The 20918-nt window shown below is 39.2% G+C and overlaps 1 protein-coding gene across 1 annotated transcript; it reads right to left on the bottom strand.

Moving 5' to 3' along the window:
• Positions 1 to 224: 224 nt before the first annotated feature.
• Positions 225 to 4960, bottom strand: LOC115774424 (uncharacterized). Its single transcript, XM_030721703.1, has 9 exons — positions 4815 to 4960; positions 4639 to 4713; positions 4313 to 4434; positions 4163 to 4223; positions 3908 to 4051; positions 2603 to 2680; positions 2394 to 2471; positions 1773 to 1988; positions 225 to 1614 (listed from the first exon to the last, which is right to left on the bottom strand). Exons 2-9 carry the CDS (start codon positions 4703 to 4705, stop codon positions 1334 to 1336), a joined length of 1047 nt encoding a protein of 348 aa, XP_030577563.1. The 5' UTR covers positions 4706 to 4713; positions 4815 to 4960; the 3' UTR covers positions 225 to 1333.
• Positions 4961 to 20918: the final 15958 nt, after the last annotated feature.

Below are 20918 nucleotides of genomic sequence, written 5' to 3'. Positions count from 1 at the left end.
AAAGCACAAGGTACACGCGTTCGTGTCGGTAAAAAAAAAAAAAAAAAAACTTACACCATATTCATCCAAGTTAGTTTCACTTCATATTTACTATATTTTTCCATCTTATTTCCTCTTTCATGAATGCTAATTACTTAATGGTAAATCATTTTTGGCTTTGCTAGTAAATCAAAGAGCCAGGTTATAAAAATTTATTTAGACAAAAACACTAGTACACGCGCAACTTATGTTAGTTCATCTTTATTTAGGTGGTAAGTTTTACAGCAGCCATAAAGTGAAAATATTTCATCCCGACCATGTACAGCACGGATCACAGTGCTATAACTGCCAAAAGCTATTTAACAAACTATATACAGTCAGCATTGCAGTGATGTTTTCAAGGCATTAGATTGAAAGGTAAATAAATGAGGAAATACCAAAACCAAAGCTATTTTTGATCCAAATGTAAATAATATTACTTTGTCATGATGTAATGACATTTGGGGGAAAATATATTTACAAAAAACACACAGGCATTATGATCACACATTTTCTATTTATAAACTCTTTTCCATTTCCAGCTATGATCTTTTATTTTTCTAACTATTTGTGACATGACTATAGTTTATAAATGCTTAAAGTGAGCCTGCAATTGAACATGTGGGCTTTGCAGTCTTCAGTCTCTGTTAATGTACATTCAAGTCTTACTGTACAGGATAGAGAAACTAAAGACACAAATACTAGCTGAACTAGTGCTGTTCCTTAAAACAGGCTATGCTGGATTATAACTACACTGGTGAACTGACCTGTTCAGGACTACTCAATAAAAAAGAATAAAAAAATATTAGCACAATAACCAAAGTTGCATTCACACAGTAGATCAGAATTTTAAACCCTTATTTGTTGTTCTGATTGCTGGAAAACACACAAGCATGCACATAGCCATTGAAAAACTAATCATAACAAAAACTGAGTTGTAAAAAAGATTATCTGATTATCTGATTATCTAGTATGCAACATTTTTAAAACACATATTCACAACATAAATGAGTGGACGGTCAAAAAGCAGAACTTAGCCTGTAAAATGTAATCTGCTTCAGTTATATTACACCAAGTGCTGACTGGCTGCACGCTCAAAGACACAAAGATGTGAAAACACGACAATAACTATTAAGCATCAGCAGTTTAGATTTAAGTTGGTGATGAACACACAGACAATACCAATTTACACAAATGAAGGTAAGTTAAAATTTCTTTCATTTGTTGTTTTGTCCTTTTTCTTCTATTCAATGTTGATGCGGACACTAAACTATTATAGTTCCTTATACTTGTAGTTGCAGGTATTATATGGTCATTATTTACCTTTTAAAAATTTGGACATCCAATTTCTGTTCTCCTTTTCAGTATTTTCACTTGTTTTTGCACTTGTCTTATCACTGTGACTGATTAATGCCTGTCGTATCTCAGTGATGGCAGCATTATTTTCGTGACACTGCAGTAACCCATGCACTGTCTCATGGTAGAAAACATGAGCACACAAAATAACATTACTAGAAGTATCCCATGTTCTTGGAGCAGTTACAGATTTGGCTGCATGTATGTGATGCATGAAAACCAGAATGACGGGTTTACGATCTGCGGAGAACAAAGAAGAGGAGATGAAGCATGAAAAATGAGACCTAGTCACAAAGAGCATAACAATGGGAAAGATAAAACATCAAGGTTCACACGGCCTCAGATTTTCTTGTACCATATAAATATTACCCAGTGTTCAACATAATTCTTTCTCTTACCTGTGACATTCTTCAGGGCCGTCTCAGCATCTGTCCCAATACGTGAAACAACAGGACAGAAGACAATAACCACCATGTAGTCCTGATTGCTTTGGCATTCCTCCTGATTGATCAAAATCAAATCTGTTTCCCCACTTGAAGCCTTTACTTTATCCAGCAGCTGTCGATGGGCATCAAAGGTTTTTCCACTGACCACCATCTTGTAGGTCACTGTGGCTATAAAAATAATTCAGCGTGTTAATTTCACAGAGGAGACTTCCAGAAATTCAGTGATTAAAGTTAAATTAATTAAGAGATATTTGTTAAATTAGCAGACGACAAAAACAGAAATAGATTCTGGAAACACTTTCTAAAAATTACTAAAATGAATGACCTGCCTGAATCTTTTTTTAATATAAATTATTATTTTTCACTAAAAATGTTTAAGTCTTAGATGCTGAAACAAAATATAAAGGCTAATACACACCACTCATATATCATCTAAAAGCGTCTTGAATTAGATTCTAGACAATTTTTAAACCATATAATTAGTTATTATTGATAAGGCTGCAGTTAGAAACCTGAATACTTAGTCAGTAATAGAGGAGACAATCTTATGTTACAGTGTAGCGCTAAAGTGACCTTGAGGTTTCTGCGAAGGGGTCCAAAATGAAAGAGCAGGGAACTTGGACGGACTGCTGGTGGTGCTGCCACACCCACCTAATAAACAGTTACATAAAACAACATTAAAAAATTCCCAACAGTAGTTTCAAAATTCATTTAAATAAAAATCATTTTGAATTATGGCTCTACGTCATTGGACTGTAAAGTGAAAGTGAGATTTACTTTACCTATTTGTGAAGAGTTACTGGTTTGGCTATTGTGGCACTTCATAGGACCAGAGCCATGAGAGATACTTGATGAAGAACCTGTTAAATACAGTGTTATAACACATTTATTCCAAAAATATATAAAAATCATAATAAAAGAAACTATATGGGGTCTTTGGTGAGCAGATGTTTATGCAAACATAAAAACAGTCTCATGGTTGGTCAAAACTTTATAATTCAGAACTCTCTATTTCCAAAACTGTTATTGGCCCTGGGTCCCTGTCTGGGTTTTGGACCCAGAGTTTTGAGTTTAGTGTCTTTTTTCTGCATTTCCTGTTTTGCTTTTTTATATTCCCAGGTTTTGGTTTCACATTTAGTTCTATTGATAGTTTTGGTTTATACTGTATTCCTGCCTCCCCGGTGTTTCAGTGTTTCTGGTTTAGTCTCCATGTTTGCATTTTGTCTGCTATCCTTTTATGTCGTCTGTTGTGGCTTCCCTGTTCTGTTGCCTCTCTTCCTGGTTTATTTTGGTAATGGTTATAAGATGGTTAGTTCCTTTTTTGTGTTCCTTGGTGCCCCAGTCCCAGCTGTGTTTGCCCTTTGTCTTCCCACGTTCCCTTGTCTAGTCCTGCTGTTCTCTCCTAAGTTAACTTTTCCTCCCTGTTCAGTTTTGTAGAAAATCTTTTTGGTGAGCGTCAGTATTGCAGCATTTTGAATCAACAGAAACAAATCCCTACTTTACCTTTTCCACATGTTTGTTAGTCAAGTGCACAATGTAATGTTTGAAGCCAAGTTAACACCAGCTGCTTTTGTGGGAAGAACACAAATCAGATAAAACTCTGCGTGTGTATGCTGAATTTACCTGTGCAGTAATGTCTTTAAGGCTAATATTAAAATCAGAATGCATTTATTTCACAGCAGCGGTGAAGCCAGTATTAAACCTGTGTCCGCAGACGATAGAGGGAATCTTTTATGAAGAATTCAAACAAAGAGAAATATTTGAAGCCAACAAAGTACAAGCAAAAAAAAAATGATTGTTATGTCTGTTATTCTGTCCGTGCCAACTTAAACTTCATCTTCCTGTCATTTCCAGTTCCATTCCACAAGGCTGAGCCAGATGTTCTGTCTCAGGACATAACAACCTCATTACATCATAGTTTGATGTCAACTTCCTTTCTTTCACAGTGCGTTTTATGAGGGTGATTTAACTTAAAGCATTTAACTTAACTTAAAGCACGCTGCCCTCTATTAAAGCTTTGAATCTGCACTTATTAACTTAAGATATTTTAATATTAGGCTTTAAAAAATCCAAAACTGAATTAAAACCTTTGTCCTGGTCCTGCGGGGGTTGAGATGTGCAGAACTTCTCCAGTAGATTAATATGAACATCAAGGAAATTCTGGACCTTAGTCATTTCGGTCTTCAAGTCCTTCAGGTAGTCGACCACAACTCCATTGGAGATTAGGGTACCTGGATGGAAAGTTCAAGGTTTTGTAAAAGAATCTGCATGTTAGATTTTAAAACTGCTTTAAACTATTCCCAATATCATGTCAGCTAAAAATCCACCCATCTCCTGCTTACCCCCGAGATATTCATCTGGGATGAAGTCTTTGAGATCTTTCGTGACCACATCAATTGGTTTCTGAAAGAGAGAATAGCAAAAAAAAAAAATTCGGATTAAAACTGTGTTCTGACTTTCTGTGCATGTTATATCTGTGCTTGTTTGCTCACCTGCTTGTGTACTATATCAGAGACGAGCTTCCTCCGCTTGAAATTTTTAAGTCCAGGAAACAGATCACGTAGGTCTTCTCGAGTCAGAGACTGGAGATCCGCGTCAGTGCTCAAATCTGCATCTGAAAGAGAAGGCGTGTTTGTACAACTTCAGTTCATTGCAATTCAATTTGTGTTTTTGTTCTTTCTTGTTTGTTTTTTTTTTTTTTTTTTGGCACAAACTGTGGTCCAACTCCATACGCGTTTGTTGCAATAACCTACATCCTGCAACTATATTTACAATTTATTTACTGTAATAATGTAGGTTAAAGAGAACTGTCACTTACTTTTCAGTGCAGAGGCTGCCATTTCATCACGGTCTTTTATTTCCTTAAACAAAACACTCGAGTCCATGATTTCACCTGCAGAAGAGAAGAAAAATTAGAGAAAACGCAGGGTGGACATTTCTCACACTGTATAGTTCCTGTTTCCTTTCTCCTGTTGCAAGAACAAGGAAACAGACCTGTTGTGCAAGCTGAGCCTGCAGGAGTCAAAGTGAAGCTGCTGGGATGAAAAAGACTATTAGATATAGATATTCCTCGTCGTATTCCCAGTCTAGCCTAGTTTGATGAATCTGACGCTCCCAGTTTACAGTCAAACGAAAGTGAAACTATTTTGTTGAACTGTTTTCTGACGCTTTGACGTGGCTGCTGTTTCAAGCAATCATTGGTTGTTGGAGCACGTGACTCTTCAGTAGTCCCGCCCATTAGGACTAATAAAAAATGTCAAAGTCCCTCTTTATTAAACGTACGCATCATTTTTATACTAAATTATATTTTTCCCCACCGCATTTTTAGCGCAAGGGTCGGGGCAACAAAAGGTCACGTGATGTAATGTTTCTCATATGTAAAACCTTAAAAGTCTACGTAACAATTGATTAATTTCAGTTCAGTCCCACAGCAGTGCCATGTCATTAGAGGCTTTAGGTTTCCTTAAAGAGGACTGTTAGGAAAATTTAGATAAGTATTAATCTTTTATGTTTTTTATCTGCATTTTCTAGCTTTGATATAAAATAGCATAGTGATTAAGAGAAACGTATTTCTCCGCTTGTGATTAAGTATTTAATAAAAATCAGTTAAGGTAATGTTAGAATAAGAAGAAAACTGTATTAAGTATATCATTGTGTTGAACTTTCTGTGCTCCTGTGTGTATAAAAAGAGGAAGCGTCTGCATCTGCCAGAAAAGGGAAGTTCACAGAGGCCTCGGCAGAGTGAAGAAAGGAACCAGTACCTAACGAAGACATCAGCTATTAAGAAATGTGATGCTTGCTTAAAATAAAGTGTTTTGATAGCGACTAAGGGTGAAAAACATTTTTTAATCCAGAGTTCATGATGGATAACACCTAAGTAGAGCTTATTCATTTGTACCCTGTTATTGTCTCTTTGAGTTCTTGTGTAATGTCATGTAGACATTTTCTTGTGTATAAGATGGACAGTGAGACTGCCTCACTGAGCACTTCTCCTAAGCAACTTTGATGTAGTTTACCTGTAACTGCTCTGGCTTGCAAGTCTTTAATAAACATTACACTGCATTCAGATCATCCCTCTCCTGGTCTTTAATAATAAAGAAAACTAAAATTTTCCTTACAAGGACAGCATGTTGCAGTGCTGAGAGAGGACCAGCAGGGTGCAGCAGTGCACAGTTTTCACTGCCACAGTGCAATCTGCTCCAAGTACGCGCGCGCGCGCGCGCGCACACACACACACACACACACACACACACACACACACACACACACAGGATAATGTGCCCTGGTTTGTGAAAGAGGCCACAGCCATCAGGGTGTACATGGTCTGCAGCAATGCTTTAGGTAGGTGATACATGTCAAAGTAACAGCCACATGGATGGCAGGACTCAAGGATTCCCAGCAGAACATTGCCCAAAGCATAACACTGCCTCCACTGGCTTGCCTTCTTCCCATAGTGCATCCTGCTGCCAGGTGTTTCCCAGGTGAGCAACACACATGCACCCGGCCATCCATGTGATGTAAAAGAGAAACCGATTCATCACCTTCTTTCATTGCTCCGTGGACCAGTTCTGATGCTCATATGTGACCAGTGTTGGCTGGTCTGCAGCTATGTGGCCCCATACACAACAAACTGTGATGCACTGTGTATTCTGACACCTTTCTATCAGAACCAGCATTAACATTTTCAACAATTACTCGTCTGTTGGATTGGCCTTCGTTCCCCATGTGTATCAGTGAGCCTTGGCCGTCCATGACTGTGCCCCTGGTTCACCACTGTTCCTTCTTTGGACCACTTTGATAGATACTGAGCGCTGCAGACTGGGAACACCCAGCAGGAGCTGTAGTTTTGGAGATGCTCTGACCCAGTGGTCTAGCCATTATAATCTGGGCCTTGTCAATTTCGCTCAGTCCTTATATTTACCCAGTTTTCCTGCTTCCAGTTTCATTCTCGTTGTTGATGCACGCTGAAATGTTGCATCCAGCAGAACACAAAAGAATCATTTGCAGTGAAACGAGACAAAACAAAACCTTATTTCTGGGACTGCATGTGCAGTCGTGATAATTAAAGTTGAGGAATTGTTAATGTTAACACAATATTTGAACTTTGGGCTGCTGAACGCACAGCATGTTCTTGCCTCTAAAAGCAGGACAGCATGGACTCTGTTCTCCACTCATTAAAACTTTCTGCTGGTGTTTTAGGGGTTAAAAAGGTTCTAATAGTATCTCCAGCTCTATATGGTTTTAATTTAAATAAAACATTAAAAGAAAAAATGGCAACTTTTCATTAACTTTACTAGCACTTTCTTATCCACTAGAATAAAATCAAAATCTAACAATAACAGATACTATATGTGCTGTCATGTTTCTCACTATGTCCTCAGAGCGAGTTTCACCACCAGCTCAACAGTTCAGCTGGTTTTAGATGGAATTCATACTTCACACACGCTGCACATCCTCTCTTTGTACGTCTGCAGAGAGCTGAGAGATAAAGAAAAGAAGAGCTAACTTGAAACCAGAAGCAGCAGCGTGTTTGTCTTTGTGTCTATATAGCTGTTTGAGTTTTTCTTGGAGGCCTTTTGGCAGTCACTGACAGAAGGTGGAGTGTTTTTTTTCTCGCCTGTCTCAGACTTTACTGCGGGGGGCGAGACAGCTCCTGGTGGCTCTGCTTAGTCTCCTTCATGTATGGTGTTGGAATGAAACAGTTTTGTGTGAATCTGACTGTGTAACATAGCGCTCTCTATGCAATGACATTCAAAGTGTCTTTGGGAATGTGAAAGTGTCAGACTACTCCTTCTACCATGGCTTAGTGTTTAACTGAGATGCTTTTGATTGTGACTTTGAAGCCTCTTCAGTGGTCCCTTTGAAGAGAACGCAAACAGCAATATTAACAGCAGGGTCTGAGCTTTAGTTTCAGCGTACAGTGGAAGTGTTTTGATTTTTTATTTTCTGCCCTTAATTAAAAAAATCACTAATGTAACACATTACTGCTACGCTACTTCACTGACCGTTCCTGTATCCGAGGGGGGAAGCAGTGGCAAACTTTGGCCAGAAGATGGTAATCAGGCATCATGGATCTATTGATTCAGCAAATGCAGCAACATTAATGGATAAGTTTAAGGGCACATTTGGACTCCAGCCTAACTTTTCAATGATGCCAAGTCTGCAGTGCATCAGAAAATATTGAAATGGAGCCAACAGTTAATCCAAACAGATGTCTCAGTCTTACTTACTGCTCTCATTTACAGCCATCAAGATGATATCAAATGTGTTTGATTCCAAATAAGTAAGTAATGATTCATTTTGGGTAAATAAAAGAGCAATAGCTGGGAAGCATGTATTTGATAGTGTGAAAAAATTATGTGTAATTTCAAAGCATTTTCCAACCCAAGATGCAAAGTGTATCACACAGAGGAGGAAAGTATAATCAATCAGTCACAAGTTGAGCTCTCTAACATGTGTGTTATTATGTAAAATATTATGTACAGACTGTTGAAAATACTGCAAAGTGCAAGGGCATCTTGATGGGGGTTTCTGGTTAAAAGCCTGGTGGCTTGCCTTCTATGCATCCTGCAGATGGCACAGGGAGATGCAGCGCGTAAAGCTGTGTGTCTTTAAAATTTAAATAAACTCTGTATTGCTGCTCAAATCTTAAATTCTTCTTGAACTTAACATCAAAAATTCTTGCTGAGGAAAGTCGGCAATCATACGTCCTGCCTTCAATTAAAGCCAATCTCAAAGAACATTCAAAGGACACCGTCGAGCCAAAAGTCAAAGTTAAAATTATTAAATGCGCACAACTTCTAGACTACTTGCTAATGTGCTCAGAGGCTCTCGTGTCAGAAGGGAGACATTTAACAAACAAAAAATCAGATTTGGTCCAAGATGATAATGTTGAATACAGCATATATGAGACACACATCTTCTGGCAAAAGTGCTCCTTTTAGAGCAGTTTTTCCTGTGCTCCATCAGCTGCTGTACTGGTCATGTCAGAGTACAGTGACAGCTGATAGGCTCACACTTCTGTGATACCAGCTTATGCAACATAATGACATGTTTAATAATGTTTCTTCAGGAGTGTGTAATTTAATTAAAACCATTAAAAAACAACAACTGGAAAGAGAGAGACAGTAAAAAAAAAAAATGTCTACCATTCCCATCTATCTATCCATTTTATTCTGCTTACCCAGTTCAGGGTAAGCAGAATAAAATGCAATAACTACAACAAGCAATAACTACATAGGGCAACTGTGTTATTTCCTGTGTGTGTGGATGCTGGAAAGAGCAGATATTGACCTTTGTATTTCATACATAAAGAATGGATATGGAAAAACAATGTCTAGTGGGGGGAAGAAATTCGTATGTATTTGATCCTTTGATATGAATGACAACCAGATAAGCACAGATGAGAGGTTGCTCTAAAACAGGGCAACAATGATGCAACCTGTGTTCCTTCACACCAGGAGTCTGATCTTCTCCTCTTAACACACTCAATTATCTCAAAATGAGATTTTCTCTCAACTAGAAACAAGCAACATGTACGATTAAAAGTCAGCGCTTTGTGAGCACAAATTCACACGCACAAGCACGCATGCATGCACGGCGCTCAATACACACACACACTTGCTCACAGTCACAGACATTGCCCTGAGTTATTATGCATTCATAAATCAAAAGGTTGTGACGGGAATTAATCTAAAACGATGGTGAGCGTAAGTCACCGGATGCAAATATGACAGCTTTATTAGAAAACTAGATTGCTTGAATTTGTCTGAATTAATGTGACACTTTTTCTGATTAAATAGCACTCCCTTCCTTTCACTTACCAAGCCAGGGCTGAAGGGAGGAGGCAAATAAGGCAACAACAGAAAAGCAGAGATTGCTCATGACCTTTTTTTTTGTTTTACTTTCACGCAGTACTTTTTAATTATGTTTAACTTTGTTTACAGAATGAGCAGTCCAAACCATAAACTGGCTATGATCCAAACAAACTGAAAAAAATCACATTTATATTGAGCTCCATATACAAATGTTTAACTCATAATAATAAATACGTAAAGTCACTAAACTGTGTCTGAGCTTAGATGGAGCAAGGGCTGTAAATACTGATTAAATAATTTGTTATTTATATTTTAGCAATTAGCAAGTATTTGAGATGCATCAGTATGGTCTATGGATGCACCTTGCTAATGGCATTAGCCATAGACTGTGTTAGGTCATAATTTAGTGCTTCACCCTTTGGTGCCACCCTGCTCTGTAAACCAAGCTGGTGACAACCAAAATACCAAAAGCTTCCAAAACTGTGGTCCACAAGCCAGCGGGTGACATCCTGTACCATCTATAGGCTTCCATCTAAATGCTCGCCATGGCCTGGCAGTTCTAGCCATCCCTCTCTCCTTTCCTGGCAGTTATTCCCTCTCCAGCATCAGCAGCTGCGGCCTCATCAGCACACCTGTTCTCTGTTACCTGCTGGGGATTTAAGGATCCGCCAAATCGATGTACCTAGTAGCAGTAATCAGGTCTGTGCTCATCTTATACTTTGCTTAACCTTGAACTCTCATTTTCCTTCCTATTCCTGGTGAAAGAAGCAGTCGGAGTCTGGATTGGGAAATTCCCTGAAGAGAAATTCTTACCTGTGGAAACCTACCTGCCTGCCCACTCTCCATAACCCACACAGAACATGCCAACACCAGCACTGCAAGTTATACATACCCGCCAAAACCCTCAGCCCTGGTGAAACTTACCTGCATGCTGGGTGCTAGTCATTCACTCCTGCCTGTAAATAAATGTGACATTTGTCTGGGTCCACCTGTTCTGGTTCATTATGACAATGCTAATATTGTATGTACTGTATGCAAGCCAACATGCTCACAGTGGCAATACACACACACACACACACACAATCATAAGATTTTTTTTTTTCTGTTATTTAGTGTTAAAACCAAATTATGGTTAAAAACATAAAATTTGATCCAATAGGGGAGAAATGTATGCACCAAATTAGGAGATCACAAAGTCAGTTGTCTTTGTCTTCTGGGAAGCACTGAGGTCTCTATAGAAAGCCTCATAGTACTTCTTCAAACAGTAGTTTGAACTATTTCCATGTGGACTGACTGAGCGCTGAGTGAAAGACCAACCAACATTTCTGCAACTGGTGCAAGACAACAAAGACAGAAAATAAATAAATAATAGCTATGATTTGCCTCATTTGCTGCATCTTTGTGAATCCAAACATACAGATTGTATTCCCTCTGCTCAGTGTAGCTGATGTTAGGACTAAATGTTGGGACTGGACTGATTGATCAATCTTTGATTCAAGATTTAACTGATCAAAATACTTGTTTGTCGCAACTGAGTCCTTATATCCGCTGTCTTAACAGAATAAAACATAGTTGTGCTTGGGTCTCTTTAAAAAGTAAAACAAATAAGTCTTCCGACTTTTACAAACCACTTTGTTTAATATCACAAAGCAGCAAAGTGTTCAGCTTCTTGTTCGACACACAGTCTATAGTGTACCTACTATCTTACTTATCTCTCTCTTCTGTCTTTCCTGTTGCTGTTCACTCCATTTTCCCTTTTAATTAAAGAGCAGTTTTCCCTCTTCTCTAAAAAAAGAAAAAGAAAAACAACCGCAAACGCAATCTGTAAATTACCTCCTCTTCTCAGTGCCGATGTGTAAAATACAGCAGCGAGGTAGCAGAGACGGGGAAATAAATATAAAAAAGGAGATTTAAGTCAGAGGTGATGTGACATGTTTATTGAACAGACAGGTTTTTGGGTTATGACGGAAAATAGCGAGTGACTCTGCTGATTCCACCTTTAGAGAGGAGGGATAACCAGCCTGCCGCAGGGAGCGGAAAGCAAAGTGGCAGGTAACGACAGAATGCAGATCACAGCCTGACATACACAACTACACTGTGGGGCTGTGGGTTGGAGGTTGGCACACCAGATTTTGTATTCAGCACATACAGCCTTGTGAAGCCAGTGGTGGGACTGTGTTGGGGGGTGGGGGTGGGGCTCTCAATGTAAGGGCTAAAGAGTGCTTTGGGAGTCGAGCCAGGAGGGATGGTGCAGCAGCCCAGGCGGGATGACTAAAGCATGAAAGGAGGGTTGGGTAATTTCCTTTGGGAGGGAGGGAGGGAGGGGGTGGGGGTCTGGTACAGTGGATGGGTTAGACTGCAGCAGCACATCTGTGACAAACTGTAGTACTTAGGAGCAGGTAGAAAACAACCAGGAGACCACCAAAAATACTACTGCATTCCCCATTTGTCTCATATTTTCTGTGGCTCTTCAGATCAGTGAAGACAAGTGAAGTGATCCTCGGGAGAGGAAAAAAAAAAGAAAATCTTGTGCCTGCAAAAATGTTTGTAGAAATGCTGAATATTTTAGACTGTCAGCTGCACACACTTTGAAACCACACTGGAGCCACAGCAGGAGCCCCATCTGCGTTTATTTGAAGAAATTAAAATCGACATTAGAGTTACGAGCCGCCGTGTCTTTGGGTGCTGTCTTAAATGTTGGCGAGAGATAAAAAAAATGTCTAAAAATGTTACAAAATGAAATATTTTTCTCTCACACTGCAGGTTTAAATGGCGTGGGAGCCTCGACTGATGACTTACTCCCTTGTTGGATTGTGTGTGCGGCTGCTTTGAGTGTGTTCGTGTGAGAGAGTGTGTGTGTGTGTGTGTGTCCATTCTTCCATTGCTTTCTTCACAGCAGGAGCCAAGCTTCTTAAGGAAAACACACAACATCAAGCTGTCGTGAGATTTGCTTTGTGCGTCAGTGTTAAGTGTTGGTGCGTTTGGTTCGTTTGCTGGTGCACATATGTGTCAGGGTGTATCCACGTGCCTCATTGTGCATGTGTCTGCGTGGGTTGTTGTGCATGATAGTCATGGGAGTGTGATTCCTTTGATCACGACAGCTGCATGGAGAAGCAGATTACCTTTCACTGCTGCTGTTTGTGACAGAAAAGCGCTCTGAGGTTGACAAACCCCACCAGCAAATTTAATATCATCCTCATTTCACTGACGTATTGTGGGCTACAAGAAGTTGCATGTGGGATCAGACTGAAGTTATTTGCGAATATCATGGAACAGTAAATAATGTGACAATATCTGTCTTCTCAAAATAGGAAACGCGGAGCTGAGATGTGCTACTGAACAGATTGTACCAGTATTACAAATTCAGCTGTGAGAAGATTAAAAATGAGTGCTAACTATAATTTACTGCAAAGATTCTAACTGAACAAAACCAAAGAGCTGCTAAATCCTTAAAAATTAAAACACTGTACAACACACACACACACACACACACATACACACACACACACACACTAAAAAACAAACAAACATGCAAATTAAATCTTTCACAGATTCCAGCTCAAAGAAAGAAAATAAAGCACTGAGTTACTTTTAATTTCTTTCGTGCAGATCTGTCACCGGTCTTCAGATTAGCGTTTTTGACATTTTTGTTTTTTTTTTTAATTTTAATAAGGTCTGTGTACGTTGCACAAAAATGCATGCAATGTTAGCTAATAACAGCCCTGTATCTTCTGTCATACCTCCTTCCAGCTCTCCTGTTCAGGTTAATGTTAATTCCCCCACAGTGCTCACTCCCTGTCAATAATTAGTTTGACATTTTAAAAAATTGCCCTTTTCTTGAAAATTGACAGTGCTCTTGTGCCAAGTGGCCGCCTCCAGGGCTGAAAAGTGAAACCTTTTCCTTGAATTGCCACTTAAAACTGACTCCCAGCGTCAGAGTCAGTCCCCACAGATGCCCACCCCCTATAATAAAATGGCTAACTTTTATAAAGGTTACTCAAGAACATGAAAACTGCATGGGGGTTGACTTTTTATGCACTCGTTTCATCCACCCATTTAAGCTGTGGTACAGTGGTTAGCACTGTTGCCTTGCAGCAAGAAGTTCCCAGGTTTGAATCCACTGGCTGGCTGTGGCTTTTCTGTGTGGGGGTTCTCTCTGGGTACTCCCTCTTCTACAGAAGAGCTGTTTGCCACCAGGCAAGAGAGGCAATGTGTCCTCATGAGGATTTTGTGTTAGTGTGTGGGACTGCATGTTGCATGATGTAAAGTTAATGTAACAACTTGATTAGCAGATTACTTCCTTCAGGGAGTAACGTAATGCGTTACTTTGCACAAAAGGCGCGAGTAATTTGCAATACATAAACCTGAGGGCTTCAAACCAGATAAACCTGTGACTTCACAGTAGATGTGTTTCAAACTTGAACTGAAATCTAGAATTTTTCATCTTCTTTTTTTAAACTGAGTTGATTCCTTGTACAGCATTTTTTTTAACCATCCTGATGACCATTAAAATTAAAGTTAACTTAGATAATGCTTCAAAATACCTGCCCAAATAATGCACAAGGGTGGAAAGACATTCTTCAATCAGTCAATCTTATACAGCCTATAATCTACTGTAAATGGAAGGAGAAGCTGATTGGCTTAGTTTAGCAAAAACTTTGAAATGACTAGCTATGTCCAAAGTTAACAAAATCTGCCAGCACAACTGCCTATTTAGTGTCTATTTTTGTCTGTGACACTACAAATCTTCAAAGTTAAATCAGGAATTTAAAAGGACTCATTGAGAAGATTTTATTAATTTTGGACAAAGCCAGCTTCCAGTCTTTGTGTTAAGCCAGTGTTTCTCAAACTGGGGGCGCCCACTGGTGAGGTGCAGGGTCATGATAGATGGGACGCGAACGACCTGAGAGAAAAGTCATGCGAACATCAGATGAATTCTCTCAGTGGAACGAGGAAATTACGTTAGCAGGTATGTTAGCACAGCTACTAGCGAAACTCTCCAGTCATGGTCACATAGAGCCGTCATGCTGCCGCTTCGCCACCAACGGGTGGGGGTGGCAGCTAGCACTAGCTGAAATCAGTAGCATGGCATCGTCCTTCTCTGGTGTAATTTTTGGCAAGAATAGCAACATAATAATGCCATTAATATTTAGAAAAGACTGTAGTTCCTGTGACCTACAGCTTTTCAAACAACTTATTTTGTTGGTCTTACAGTGATTAGTGTCAACTGTGGTCTACACTGACCATGAAGTCATTTAAACCATCATTCACATGACATATCGTTAAGCAGCATCACTGGAGGTCTGCTTCGTGCTGCAATATGTACAAAAACATAACACAATGGATAGACTGGCATTCAAATTCCTGATTTAAAGAAGGGTTTAATATTTCTGTGCAATAACTTGATTAAAGCAATATCCAGCTTTGTTTTGAAAAATCCCCAAATTCCCACTGAGACAGCAGTAGTAGTGGCAGCAGCCTGCTTGCCACTGTAACAATGGCCAGTGTGTGTATGTGGGCTCCTGCAAACACATAATCTATTGAAATGTTGGCTTTTGTGCTTAGTGCTCGATGTCTGTGTACGATTATAAGCTGAGGAGTTATTAATGAGAATATGAAGATGCGTGTACAGTAAACAGCTTACTGTGATTATGAGCTCAGCATGGGTGACAATCCAAAGTGGTGTAAATACCATCTGTAAACACACTCTGGACTTCTGGCAACATGAAGCTCATCATGGGTTGAGCGTGATCAAAGGTTTGTGGCAATGCTGATCCTGAAATCTGTTTTGGATAACAACACGCCCGGGAAAGAAGATGTTAGACATTAAAAAGCTGCTGTCTCAAATGAAATCATAACTAAAGCCAGAGACTTTGTGAGCTTGTGTAAAACTGATATTTTATGTGTAAGTGGATGAAAAATCCTGATGACATAATATTAAAGCGAGTCATATGGTAAATCCTAATGGTAGCAGAGAGTCAGCAGAACACAGGCACGACAGTCGAGTAATCAGACATTTCTTCAGACATTAATGTGAAACTGCACACAGTGTCAGAAATTGGCAACTTTTGCTGCACACTGCACTGGATCTTGGAACCTGACCAGCCTTCAGCAGTTGCTGCTAATGTCTGTCCATCATCATGGACTAGAAACTAAGGGCAAAATCTGGCATGTAGGAGGAAGTACACGACTGTACTTTCTTCTATATGCCAGATTTAACAGGAACCTTTTCACTGGACTCCATGTGGTTGTGTGAAAAACTAAGTACACTCCATGATTCAATAGCTTCAAAGGCCATCTTTAGTAGCAATAACTTGAAGTAATGATTTTCTGTAGGGCATTTGTTCATGCACAGCTCTCCCATTGGCTGGGCCATTGCAACACTTTCTCTTTAATAGCCATTCTGTTGGAGAGTCGCTGCTATGCTTGGCATCACTGTCCTCTTGATTGACCCAATTTGAGCCAACTTTAGCTGTCAGATAGACGGCCTCACATTTGACTCCAGAATATTTTGTATACAGAGGAGTTCATGTTCGACTCAGTGACTACCAGGTGCTGGTGGTCCTGGGTCGTGTTTGACAGTTGGTATGAGGTGTTTGTGCTGATATGCTGTATTTGGTATTTGCCAAACATCTCCACTTTGGTATCATCTGTCCAAAGGCTATTGTTCCAGAAGTCTTGTGGTTTGATTGACTGATAAGCAGCAAAAAAATGCTTCTTTAAGATCACTGCTGCTATTTTCCCTCCTCGGCATTGTGTTAACACACACCTGAATGTTCCAGACCAGAAAACACTCGCTGATGAGCCACTCAATTAATTGAGTGCATTTAATCAGCAGCACCTGGCTGCTACTCGCCCTCTTAAGGGTATTTATTTTAAGGGTATTTTATAGCTATTGCTATTGTAGCAGTAAGGGTAGACTTAAACTGCAGTTCTATGAAAATGTTCTTTTTACATTACTGTATACTACTTGTTTTTGGATCACCAGTTTAATGGCGTGTTCATTTATGAAATAAGATGTTGTCAGGCACATATTTCTCCAACTGTGTTTCATGGCAGGGTGGTGCGCTGTAATGATTTTATTCATTCCCATGCAGTTATAACACCACTCTTAAAACTGTGGATTTTCTACATTTTCTACATTCCATCACAAAAAAACACAAAGGGCACCTACTGTACCAGAAACAGGTTTCCTCTCAAAGGCTGGGCTTTACTGGAAAAATATTGACAACCTTTAATTAGCAGGTTTTTTTTGTTTTTTTTTTTATGAACGTCTCATTACGTGCTCTTGTCATCATGAGGGTACTTGTTCTGATCCCCCCCCATGACGCTGATTAGGCTAAATGAAGTGTAGCCACTTTCTTTCTTATCCACACTGTGATGATGTGTACTCCATGTGTGCATGTGAATTTGTAACCCTAAAAGTCGATTACACGTAACAAGCTCATCTCCCAGTTAAAAAGCTGTGATTAAAAATGAACCAAAACTCGGCTACCTGTTAAATAAACATCATCGCTTTCTTCCAAATCAAATATATCAAAGAATTTTTTAAAAAAGGAAATAGCTGGTATCCATCTACCTTTGCACACTTATTGAATATGTAACTTTAAAAGTTTCCCTGTTTTTCTGTGAAAGTGTGAGAAAAATTGTGTCAAAATTTGCTTAAAAGAAATTCAAGAATATACATGATACCAGGTGGAGAGATGTGCATGTTTCACGTGCAGTCATGTACACGTAGCCCCCCCCACCCCCCGGTGAGGTTCACTTTTGTGTAATGCACCTAGCCTGAGGGCCGACGTTGCCAGGTTGTGTAAATAAATTAAAGCAACAAATTATGTTTAAAAGCTTCTCCCTCAGGCCAGAGAAAACTGAGATCCATTATTCATGGCTCTTACTGCCGGGAATCTAAAGGCAGGTGCGTGCGTGTCTGTGCGCTTGCGTGTCTGTGCTCGTGCGTGTCTGTCGGTATTTTTTTTTTTTGTCAATTATTCAAAGATTAACCGCCCTTACCTCATCACATTATCTCGCTGATGAAATTGAATAGCATTTACATTCTGATACCAGCAATAACACCACAACAACGGGTGCTGAGCCTCCTTTTCACGCTGCGGTGAATCGAAAGATTCTGGTTAAAATGTGCTGCCAACAACCTGCAAATGCAGACATTTCTGTTTGCTTTGCATCCGATTTCAGTAAACAGGGAGGAAAGAAACTGAACAGACAACCTTGCATATCAACATGATCAAAAGATGTGTGGCAAAATAGAGAACTGAAAAACATCTTATTTGGAGACTTCTTTTTTTTTAAGTTAATGCTTTGGTGATAATCCAAGCAAAAAAAAAAAAAAAAGAAAAAAAATTGTGTATTTGTGTAACCGGAAAGAAGCTCAACAGTCTTTTCCAGTTAGCTGAGTTTTTAATTCTATCAGCATGCACTAGGGGGGTAAAAGGATCTCCCACAGCAGCTACTTCACACATGACCACACCATTCTAGCTTCTGCTGTGCACACTGTAATATATTAAATCTTAAAATACAAATATTCAAAGTGAGTTAAAGACTTAAGACATTACTGCTTTTTGCCTCTATTACTATAAACTCTTCTAACAGCTGCACTGATCCATCACAAAATCCTGTAATCCCTGTGCATGTTATTGTATGGTTGCATTATCATGTGTTGTGCTGAATCAAATTCTCCGCCCCATAACCCACAGGAACAAAATGCTCTGCAGTCAAAGAGTCAGTGCCCCTGTCTCAACAGGCTGCACCTGTTTGGGCAGCACAAGGTGGGCTTACGCAAGCTTAGGCAAGTACCCATGCATTTTCTTGTGCCGGCTTTGTGTGTCTGCACCTCTAAAGCGCCCAATTACTAAATATTTAATACTGTGTGCTTAGATGATTTATTTTGATGTTGAGAATGTCCAACTCAGGTTTTTGCATAGATTAAAAGCAGAGCTACAGTATGTCATGCTGAGCTTCAGAGTTGCTGACTTTTTATTCGTGTTATCTAATTCTCTGCAACAAAGTGAACAAGCTTAATGCCCCAATTATCAAACTCTTCCTTTAATGTGTAGAAAAGTGATCATTATGATGCAATCCCATTTCCCATACGGCATCTCTTTGTTTAAGGCTGTGTGTACAATCAAAGCACAACTCAATTAGGATTAGTCATTGTTAGATAATCCTGTACTAAATCATTATCTGGTTATGTGATCAGAGTGAAGTATGCATTGGAGAGGATGGATGTTTTGCTTTGTCATATCATCTGACTATAAAAAATAAACTGTAAGCAAATAAAACCTAGCCTGTCCTAAGGTATGTGGCTTTTTTCCTCATTCACTTTTCCTCATAAGCTGGCCATCATGAGACAAAGCCTGGGATAAAACTACCTTGTATAATTTCTATTTAAAACTCCTCCTAAGCGTACTTTGAATAGATAATAATATGTAATGCAATGTAATTTACTGAATCATCTCCCTGTTCACTCAGATTTTCTGCTACACCCATGTGCTCACCCCAATGTGGTTAAAATCCATTACAGCTGCAACAAAGTTATGATTTCATTATCATTTCAATTTAAGTTCATGATTTCATTACACTGGAAACTCATTTCCAAAGTACTGGTTACCAGCTGCAGCAGCAAGGCTTCTATTGTATTAAACATGTGTGCGCGTGTGTGTGTGTGTGTGTGATGTCTGATTATTTTGGCAAGGGTTTATATGCCTTACTGTTTGTCTGCAGGCAACACATAGGATATGTTCATTTTTTGGGTATTTGGATCAAAATGAAGGCTGAGTTAGCTTAATCGATTAGCATTTTTCTACTTTAAAAATACAGGATAATAACATTAGCCTGCATAGGTGAGCTACTGTTGGCAGGTTGCTAGTACCCAAAACTGATGATGAAAACAATATGAAAATGATACACATGTTAATATTTTTATTAGCCTTATCTAAAAAGCTAAACATTAGGTAACATTTGGGTAAAAGAAAATGAACAAAGTAGCGAGCCACAAAGTCAGCACTAACCAACTTTAGTGTGTACTGTCAGTAATATCTGACTCAAAAGAATATTTTTATGTTGCTTTTTTATAGCTAGGTGGTAGTCCATCTTTAGCTAACAAAGCAAAAATGATCTTGGGAGAGCTGAGGCTTGCTATGAGCAATAGTGAAGAAGTTGCACAAACAATTTTGCTTCGACTACCAGTGTTCATTAGTTATGTTCTAGAAAATAATTGTTTTATTTATTTTATTTTATTGCCAACATCCAAAAATAAAGTTTTTATAGGAATTCATGCAGTCCTGTGAAAAGCTATGATTCAACAGCTTGTAGAACCACCTTTAGCAGCAAGAACTTGAAGTAAATTGTTTTCTATATGACTGAGTCAATCTCTCACATCATTGTGGAGGAATTTTTGGCTCATTTTTTTTTTTTACAACGTTGCTTCCGTTCATTGAGGTCTGTGGTCATTCGTTTATGCACGGTTCTCTTAAGGTCCAGTGTCAGCAGTTTCAGTTGGGTTGAGGTCTGGACTTTGACTGGGCCACTGCAACACCCTGATTATTTTCTTTTTCATTGTCCTGTTACATGATCCAGTTTAGGCCAAGCTTTCACTGTCAAACAGACAGCCTCACATTTGACTCTAGAATACTTTGGTATGCAGAGAAGCTCACAGTCAGCTCTGTGACTGCAAGGTGCCCAGGTCCTGTGGCTGCAAAACAAGCCAACGCTTCCAAAACAAGCCATACTTATTCACTCTTTTTCTAATTGTACTGTCATGAACTTTTTCTTGGCAGATTCTCTGAGTCTGACCTCAGGTTGAATTTACCGGAAATCTCCTGGAAAGATTTGCAAGTCTAATATTTTCCACTTTTGAATCATCTTCAGATTATTTGGAAATGGCTTTATATACCAGATTACCAGACTAACACCAGACTGATGAGCAACAAGAACTGCTCCTCTGAGATCATTGCTGATGTCTTTCCTCTTTGGCATTGTGTTAACTGAATGCTCCACATCAACAAACTGCAAAACGTCTGATTTTAAAGAGGTGCTCATACTTGCTGATGATCAGTTACTGAAGTCCATTTGATCAGTAGCACCTGAATGATACTTACCCTCTCACTTCCTATGGAAGCAGTCAAGGCGAACTTAGTTTTTCATGGTGTAATATGTCATGTTTTGTAGTTCATCTGAGGCTATATTTATCTACTTTAAGGCCTGTTTAGGACCAGATGACTTTTATGCCCCATATGTGAACCCTTAGATTTGAAAGAGGGTATAT

The sequence above is a fragment of the Archocentrus centrarchus genome, chromosome 24, assembly GCF_007364275.1.
Source record: "Archocentrus centrarchus isolate MPI-CPG fArcCen1 chromosome 24, fArcCen1, whole genome shotgun sequence".
Classification (NCBI taxonomy): domain Eukaryota; kingdom Metazoa; phylum Chordata; class Actinopteri; order Cichliformes; family Cichlidae; genus Archocentrus; species Archocentrus centrarchus.
This window is presented reverse-complemented; position numbering and strand designations above follow the sequence as displayed.